Raw genomic sequence first — 9,851 nt, forward strand, 5'->3', positions numbered from 1 at the left:
AAACATCGAGTCTTCAGTAAATCTCAGCGAATCTCTCTCCCTCTCTCCTTTTACTTGCGCTATTTTTTCTTTTGAAGAAACATTCGGCCAGTTTTTCGTCGACATTTTCCTTCGAATTGCCAGAGTCAACAAAACCAACTCAACCAAAATGGAGAAATTTTAGCCGAGACGAGNGAGCATCTAGTGGCTTTCAAGCGCATCCTGCGCTATGTAGCTGGAACCAGAGGCTGAAGTATAAGATACTGCGCAGGGAGAGGAAAGGAGAAACTCAAGCTGGTCGGCTACAGTGACAGTGACATGGCCGGTGACGTTGATGATCGTAAGAGCACCAGCGGAATGATCTACTTCCTCTCAAGCGGTGCGATCTACTGGCAATCAACAAAACAGAAGGTAGTTGCTTTGTCTTCCTGCGAAGCAGAATACATCGCCGCTTTGATGGCAGCAACACAAGGGGTCTGGCTTGCGCGACTAATGGAAGAACTCATCGGGAGAGAAAGCGATCCACCAATGCTATACGTAGACAACAAAGCTACGATCTTCCTGATCAAAAATCCAGTTCTGCACTACTGGAGCAAGCACATAGAAATCAGATTCCACTACATTCGAGAATGTGCAGATCGAAGTCTCATCAAGATTGATTTCATCCGAACAGAGGAACAACTTGGAGACATTTTCACCAAGTCCCTGACGCGGGTAAAATTTGAAGAACTAGGCTAAAAAATCGGAGTTCAAATAATAAGGTAGATATAGCACAGCTTTTAGGAGGAGATTGTTAAATAAAAGTTATGTTCCTTATTTAGTTAGGTTGTTTTTACCTCAAAACTTCTGAATTCACGCCAATGGAAGAGCGTAATTCTAGTTGCCATTTTTTGGCCAACTTGGGCGAAGTCTTCGCCCACTTTTCTATTCTTGTGTAATTAGTTTTTCTATTTTTGTAATTAGATTTGTTATTTAAACGATTCAACTGAAGAGAAACAAAACATCGAGTCTTCAGTAAATCTCAGCGAATCTCTCTCCCTCTCTCCTTTTACTTGCGCTATTTTTTCTTTTGAAGAAACATTCGGCCAGTTTTTCGTCGACATTTTCCTTCGAATTGCCAGAGTCAACAAAACCAACTCAACCAAAATGGAGAAATTTTAGCCGAGACGAGGGTTGTGGAGAAGATTTTGAGGTCATTAACCAACAACTTTGAGAATGTTGTATGCGCGATAGAAGAGTCAAAGGACCTAGCGACGTTCACAGTTGACGAGCTTGCTGGTTCTCTCGAGGCACACGAGCAACGTAAGAAGAAGAAGAAGGAAACACTCGATCAAACACTTCAAACCAAGGCATCAATCAAAGATGAAAAGGTACTCTACTCTCAAAATTTTTAAAAGGTAGAGGTTGTGGCCGTGAAAGTAGTGAAAATGGTCGTAGTGGTCAAGGTAGTAGTCATGAAGGATACTAGAAGGAGAAGGGACAGTCAAGCGAAGCAAATTGACGTGGAAGAGAACGCAGTCAAGGAAGAGGTGGCCGATCAATTTTTTCCAACATTCAGTGCTACAAATGTCACAAATATGGTCACTATGTGAATGATTGTAACTCCGATAAATGTTACAATTGTGGCAGAATGGGGCATTTTGCAAAAGATTGTTGAGTTGATAAAAAGGTGGAAGAAACAACCAACCTAGCCTTGGATTACGAAACAAATGAAGGTCTTCTCTTGATGGCTCAAAATGATGATCTGAAAGCGAGAGAACACGGCAGCGTGAAAGATGATGGTGGTGATCGTGAGACGGTAGAAGTCGTTGGAAATGAGGGGATACGCAGCGGATTTGGCAAAATCGCGATATCGGAGACGAGAAAATCGAAGAAGGATTCTAGATTGAACACATGATCGGCGAACGAGCCAAAGAAACTGTCGGATCATTAGGAGGAGAACAAAGATTCAGAGCAATAACCCAAATCTGCTGTGGATAAATCTGTGGAGAAGTCTCAGTTGCAGACGTTGAAATTGCTGAACGAATGCCTTTTGAAGGAGACACACGAGAAGAGAAAGGAATTTGGAGCTCTGGTTCAGGCTAAAAAAGGTTTAGAGCTCGACTTGAAGAAGAATGCCGACGAGAAGAAATAAAATCAAATGGATGAAGTGGGAGATAGGATTTGTAGGTTAGTTGAGAGTGAGTGATTGAAGAATGTGGAGATTGGGAGATTGAAAGATGAGAATAATGGGTTTGTGTTGAAAGTTGAGGAAGAGAGGGAGAAATGGTTGAAGGTTTGTTGTGAGAGGGATGAAATTAAGGCTGATTCTGATGGATTGTTTGAGGAAACAGGGGATTTGAGAAGGAAAATGACTGAAATAGAGAAGAATGAGAGAAGGGCTCTGGAAGAGATAGAGGATTTGAAGGTGAAATGCAAGAAGTTGTCAGGTGAAAAGATTGAGAGTGAGATTATGAATGGGAATTTGTTGAAAGAGAAGAAATTTGTTAAGAGATTATTGGATGAATATGGTAGGGTTATTGAAGATTTGGAGAGAAAAGTCGATTCGAAAACGAAGGAGAAAGTTGAAAAGGAAAAGAAAGCTTTAGAAATGAAGATTGAAAGGTTAGAGAATGAAGTGATTGAGCTGAGTGAGAGTTCTTTCTATCTCAAACAGGAGAAGGAAGAGAATGGGAAGGTAATTTCTGAGCTTGTCAGTAGAATTGAAGAAGGTGTGGAGAAAGAGAATGGCTTATTAATGAAGGTTGATGGTTTAGTGGAAGAGTTAGTGAGGGAGGAGAAAGATGTAGAGATGTTAACTCAATAAAGAGATTCACTTGATGTGAATCTGAATTGAGTCGAACAGAAGGCAGTGAGTTTACGACGCACGATTGAGATAATCACTCGTGATAAAGCTGAAATGGAGGAGGCAAAAGTGGAAACAGAAAATGTAGTTGTGGACTTACGAAGGGAATTGAGTAAACTGAAAGAAGTTATAACGTCTTTGACTAAGTCGAGCAAGGTTGAGAACGGGAGAAATGAGGAGTTACTGTCTTAAATGGGTTGTCTTCGAGAAGCTCTAAATGAAATTTTGTTAGAGAGGGATAAGCCTAGTTTGTTGCTCGAGGACAAGGAGAGGAAATTGAAGAAGCCATGGCTGAGCTCTAGAAAACAAAAACGGCACACGTGGAGTCGTTGAATGTAGCATTTAAGTTTATGGGGGAGTTTTGTTGAATAAACCTTAAATGTTATTTTTGAGTTAATTTTAGCCGGTTTTAAATTCAAAAGTTAGTCGTAAAGGAAAAGGCCGAGTGTTAAGATGAAAGGCCAAGAGTTTTATAGGAATATACGTTTTATGGGTTAGGAAATAGTGGCATTCTAATGGCTATATTTAGTTTTAGGAGAGCTTATAAATACATTGTTCTCCTTGTAGAGTAGAGTAGAGAAAAAAAAAAGGAAAAAAAAAAAGACAGAGAAGTAATAGAGAAGAGTTTTTCAGATAAACTTAGTGTTATTTGTCTCTCCACTCTCAAAAGAAAAATTAATGTGTGACATCTCTTTCTATCGTTACTGTGTGTGACATTTATTTCACAAATTTGTGAGATTTCTTTAACATTTCTTACTTGTTTTCCTCGTGATTTTCTAATGACTTTCTCTCTCTTTCGAAAACCGTCTCTGACGATGCTTTCCGTCATTCTTCGTCTCCTGTACTCCTCTATTGGTCTCTCCTCTTCATTTCTACGACGTATCGTGACTTTTCAAGAACCTATAGCATAGATCAATTAAGTTCCTACAATTTTTGAAATCCACGTCATGTAGGCAACGAACAACGGTGTTGCTAGAGGTATGAAGCGTGAGAGACTTACTGATATGAACTAAGAGACATCAATCATACAATATACTTTAATGAAGCTGTGGAGATAATGTTGTTGAAATTATCAAAAGATATTTCAATTCATGCCACATTGAAGAAAAATGAAATTTCATTGTTATAAATTTTGGGTAAATCATAATTTAGAGTTATAGTGTTTCTTTAATGTATTTTAAGGCTTATTTACATAGTTAATTATGGTTATACAATAAACATGTCTAATTATGGTCATAAAATATAGTTACAACTCTAGGAATGCTTCATCGAAGGTTAAGGGTTTTTATTATGCTCATAAAATATAGTTACAACTCTTGGAATGCCTCATGGAAATGTTAAAAGTTTTTATTTTGAGGGTATATAAAGTCATGTATGTTATCTTTATAAAATAGACTTGGAAAATATGTAAAAGAAGTATTTGTACTTTCCTTTAGCCAATGGCTAAGTTTCTTTGAATTGTACGTAGTTTAGGTTGCATGTAGAATCATTCAAGCTCGACATTATCAATCTTGCTTGTGGAGTGATTCAAATCTCAAACAAGTGTTCTTGCCTTGAGATATTTGATCAACAAGTTAATCTGAATTTTACTTTGCCTTGGAGTGAGTCTTTATCATTGGGGCCAAGTTTAGATTGCATGTTTAGAATCATTCAAGCTAAACATGATTGATCTTGCTTGTGGAGTGATTCGAATCTCAAATAAGTATTCTTTCCTTGAGGTATTCGATCAACAAGGTAATCTATTCTTTCCTTGAGGTATTTGATCAACAAGGTAATCCGAATCTTACTTCCCTTATAGTGATTCCATATCATTTAGTATCAGAGCTTCAGGCTCAAGATTGGATATATGTTTCCTTTGCATATATTTCTCAATTTGATTTTTATTTATTTTTATCTTTTTAGTTTTTAATCGACCCAGAGTTTAAAATTCAATCTTGGCTCTCCTGAAATTTTTGAGAGGTGAGAATGATAGCTTAATTTGTGTAAATGAGTGCAAACAGAGTGGCCTAAAATTCTTGAGTGTATATTCGTGAGAAAATGTTGTGAGGTTCTTTGTATTTCCATAATTTATTTTTTGCAGCAAAGTGTCACAAATAGATTTGAGGACGAATCCTCTTGTAGGAGTGGAGAATGATACATGAATGTGTATATGAACCAACAAAGTTTCACAGTTTGACACATGTCATGCACTAGGCCAGCCTGAACTATATATGTATATTCTTCTAGATAGTGTTTTGAAAATGTACCTTTTTGTATTTTTTGTATCTATACCTATCAAAAGTCATCAATATAATCCTCTAGCCACTTTGGAGTTTACCATCTCAATGTTACCATGTATATTTCTCTTTGCATGCTTTCTCTCTTGTTCTTCGTATTCTTCATCCAAATCAAGTATGTGAGTTATGTTATTCTAACAACTTGTATCAAAGTTTGGAGAGATTCACCACGATTTATGAAGATAGAAAGCTCAAAGATTGGAGCCGAGAAGTTGAATGGATCCAATTTTAGTTTCATGGAGATGTAGATTAAAGATTATCTGTATCAGAAAGATTTTTATGATCCTTATCTAGGGTGAATCCAGATTCCATGACCATGGAGAAGTGGAAGCTCAAGGATCGGACGACTCTAAAGTTTATTCGATTGACACTGCCTAGAAACGTGGTGTTCAAAATCGTCAAGGAGAAGACAACATTGGACTTTTTTAAGACACTTTCGAATATTTATGAAAAAACTGCTGGATATGAACATAGTATATTTGGTGCATAACATTTTTAGTTTACAAATGTCTGGGTGAATCTGTTGCACATTATATAAATGAATTAAATATGATTGCAAGTCAACTAAGTTATGTGGAAATTAATTTTGAGAATGAAATTAAAACATTGATTTTGATCTTTACCTGAGTCTTGGGATGTTGTTGTTATTGTGATCAGTAGTTCCCGATCTGAGAAATTGAAGTTTGATAAAATATGAGATGTAGTTCTTAGTGAAAGTATTTGCAAACGAAAACTGGACATTGATCGAGCATACTCCCAATGTTGACCGAAGGGGAAAAATTAAATCGAAGGGGTCAAACAAACTTGGCCAATCAAAATAAAAAAACAGAGAAAATTTTCCAAACGGACTAATGTACATGTTGAAATTATGGAGAAAGATGACACTTTCGAACAGATTCTATGAAACCAAAGAAGAACATAATTATAAATCTCCTAGAGTTGCTCTAATTCTTAGGGTAGACAACCTAGTGGAATCTTGAATTTTGAATTTAGGTGCATCTTTTTATTGGTCTCCAAATAAGGAACGGTTTCAAAATTTCAAATCTAATTTTTTTTGGAAGGTGTATCTTGCCAACATCAAAACCTTGGAGATTGAAGGAAAGGGGATGTCAACATACAAACTCCAACATGAATTTAGTGGATATTGAAGGATATTAGACATATTCCTAGTTTCGAGAAGAATTGAATCTTTATTGATGAGTTGGAAAACACATGTTATACAATAAAATTTAGAAAGAGTTCGTAGAAGATTAAGAATAGTGCTACGGAGGTAGCATGTGACACAAAATCTAAAACCTTATACACCACTGCAAGGTGTATAAACATGGCTAGTGTTGTAGAAAGTGCTTCCAATTGAAGTTTAAGACACGGGGCATATGAACGTTAAAGAAATGAAGATGTAGGTTGCGAAAGAAGCTTTGGAAAGTATGAAATCTATTGATATGGGTCTTTGTGAGAGTTGCATTATANAAAAAAAAAAAAAAAAAAAAAAAAAAAAAAAAAAAAAAAAAAACGAGTTAGCTTCATAGGTTAAATGGTCCATACAGATGTCAGGAAATTATCTCCAGTTCATCACTTGGTAGATCCAAGTTCTATGTCACCTTGATTGATGTAGGAAGGTATGAGTTTATTTCCTAAAACACAAATCAGATATGTTTACTACCTTTAAAAGGTGGAAAGTTGAAGTTGAAAATCATACCAGTTTAAAGATCAAATTCTGAGGTTTGACAATGGAGGAGAGTATGAGAAGTTAGAATTCAAAGCATTCTATAAATTGAGGGAATCAGATTAATGAGAACAATTCTCGATCAGGCGACACATAATGGTGTTGCTAAAAAAATGAATGAATCACTAGATGAACAAACAAAGAGTATGAGGATCCATTTTGGGCTGCCAAAGACTTTCTGACCTGATGCTATGAATACAAGAACTTAATTGATTAATAGAGAGTCGTTAGTGCTGTTAGAGTTCAAGTTGCCAAAAGAGTGGATAGTAGAAAAACTCAAGTACTCTCACCTGAGAACTTTTGGTTGTACTGCATAGGTTCATATTGATCTAGAGAAGAGACAAGTTTGATGCTAAAGTTGTGAGCTGCTACTTCATAGACTATGAGTCTTGACATCTTTGGATACATGTTTGAGGATGAAAAAAAAAACTCTTGATAAGGTGACATGACATTTGATGAAATTTTTTTGTACAAGGACCTAGAGAAAAAAGATTCATAGACTAAAAAGTAGGTGAAAGTTGAGATTGAGTTGTAAAAAATTTCATCTAGTGATGTATGAGTAGAAACTCAAAAAACTCCTGAGATTATAGTTGAGGAACTAATGGTGAAGCAAGTGAAACTTGATTAGGTATTAGGAGATCATCCAGAACTATCACAACATCATATAGGTATTCACCTTCATTACATTGTTTGTTGTTGATTGATGAAAGAGAACCTGAGTTCTTTGATGATTACAAGTGGAGGATTCAACCAAGTGGGAGCAAGTCATGAATGATGAGATGAATTCACTTGAAAAGAACAACATGTGTGTTGACTGAGCTACTTACATGAAAGAGAGTTTTGTTGAACAAGTGGGTATTTAGAATCATGGCTGAACCAGATGACAAAAGGAGGTTCAAGGCTCGGTTAGTAGTTAAAAAATATTTACAAAGAAAATGAATTGAGTATGGTGAAATTTTTTCTTCTATTGTGAAATTAACTATTATCCAAATTTTATTGAGTATTGTTGCATCAAAAATTTTTCACCTTGAGCAAATGAATGTAAAAGCAACATTTTTACTTAGAGATCTAAATGAGAAAATATATACGCAACGCCTAGCAGGGTTTGTAATTTCAGGCAATGAGCATATGGTGTGCAAGCTCAATAGGAGCTTGTATGGATTGAAGCAAGCACTGAGGCACTGGTATAAGAAGTTTGGCTCATTCATGTGCAAGAGTGATTTTCACGAGAGTGAAAAGGATCAATGCTGTTGCTTCAAGAAATACACTGATTCTTATATGTTTCTACTTTTGTATGTGGATGATATATTGATTCTAGGATCCAGTATGAGGGAGATAAATCATTTGCAGGCAAGCATGTCTTTAGTATTTGCGATGAAAATTTGGAGTGTAGCGAAGTAGATTCTTGGGATGAGGAATTCTCAAGATAGATTGTTAGCACATCATATTTATCCCAGTAGTAGTACATTAAGAAGGTGTTGTCCAAATTCAAAATGAATGTTGCTAAGCTAGGACTATCCCTTTGGTAGATCATGTAAATTTATCAAATGGGCAATCTGCCAAGACAATTGAAGAGCGTAAGCACATGACATTAGTTTCATACGCTTCTACAATTGGGAGCTTGATGTATGCTATGGTTGACCCTAGACTTGATATAACACATACAGTTGAAATTCTTAGTAGCTACATGAAAAACCTGGGGAAAGAACATTGGGAAGTTGTTAAGTGGTTTTTGAGGTATCAGATCGGTACTATCTAGTACTTCACCTTGTTATGGAAATGACAAAATAGTTGTACAAGGTTTTTATTTTTATGGACGCTGATTTTAGTGGAGATATAGACTTTAGCAAGAGCACATCTAGATATATCTACACTATAGATGAAACAACAGTGAGTTAGATGTATAGGCTTCAAAATCGTGTTTCTCTTTCATCTACTGAGGCTGAGTACGTGGTAATAGCTGAAAAAAAGAAAAGAGATGATATGGATGATAGAAGATTTGGAATAATTAGGCAAGAAGCCGTGCGAAAAAATTCTTTATATCACTACCCAAAATTTCTGACTTGAAATCAAGGGCTGGACTAATAGACTATGCAATGAAAATGTGTAAAAAGAGATAGGTAGGAAGAAATTACTAATTTTTTTTAGCAATTAAGAAAGAATTAAAATCAAAACAAAGTGTTCAAGTAGTGTATGTATTTCATGAAAAAGTATGTGTTTAAGGTACAAAAACGTATGACATATCTATGCATGAACATGAACAGACTCCTAGACGCCTCGAGACACTCCTCTGTGACTTTAAGACTTTGCACGCACTCTTGCCTCGAACCGTGGTATCACTCACCTAAAGAATAAGAGTAGAAAGGGATAAGTATAAAAATACTCAATAAGCAACCTATTTGTAGTCTCTTTTACATCCTTATCTTAGTAGGTATCCATGGCCTTGTCTCGGGGTTCTAGGGAGTGCAAACTAAGCTGCAACTCTTTTTTCTACAACTTAGGAGGCTTGCTCATCTTATGCAGTGGAAGATCAGTGTCCTCAGATGAGGCACAACCTCATAAATAAAATTGGAGGGACAGTATGGCTGGATTTGAATCAGTATCATTCTCTGAACATCATCCGTGGAAGTTAGCTGAAAACCCTCCCACGGGACCGTACTTTCACAAAATTCAAGGGGTTGCGGTCCCCTTTGTGTTGGTCAGCTACTAAGTCATGCTATGTAATCCCACGCTCCCTCGCTCAGGGACAGGTTTCCGATGGCTTAGAGATCCTATTTAGGAGATCCCTTAGCTATCACCACTAGGTCGGGGCACAAATCACACTACCCTATTCGGCACTGCATAGCTCAACGATCTCAGTATTAGAGCTCAAACTCGATGGTACAATATCGGAGCAGTACTCAAATCCGACGACTACCTCGGTTGTCTACTATCCACACTACTCAAATCTGACAACTACCTCGGTTGTCTACTATCCACACTACTCAAATCTGACGACTACCTCGGTTGTCTACAGTTACCATGG

At 36.7% G+C, this 9,851-nt stretch overlaps 1 protein-coding gene across 1 annotated transcript; it reads left to right on the top strand.

Moving 5' to 3' along the window:
• The first annotated feature begins 1,406 nt into the window (after window positions 1-1,406).
• LOC111808714 (synaptonemal complex protein 1-like) lies at window positions 1,407-2,785 on the top strand. The gene is made up of 3 exons (XM_023694864.1): window positions 1,407-1,559; window positions 1,649-1,777; window positions 2,174-2,785. Exons 1-3 carry the CDS (start codon window positions 1,407-1,409, stop codon window positions 2,783-2,785), a joined length of 894 nt encoding a protein of 297 aa, XP_023550632.1.
• The last annotated feature ends 7,066 nt before the right edge of the window (window positions 2,786-9,851 follow it).

Source organism: Cucurbita pepo, chromosome LG13, assembly GCF_002806865.2.
Source record: "Cucurbita pepo subsp. pepo cultivar mu-cu-16 chromosome LG13, ASM280686v2, whole genome shotgun sequence".
NCBI lineage: Eukaryota > Viridiplantae > Streptophyta > Magnoliopsida > Cucurbitales > Cucurbitaceae > Cucurbita > Cucurbita pepo.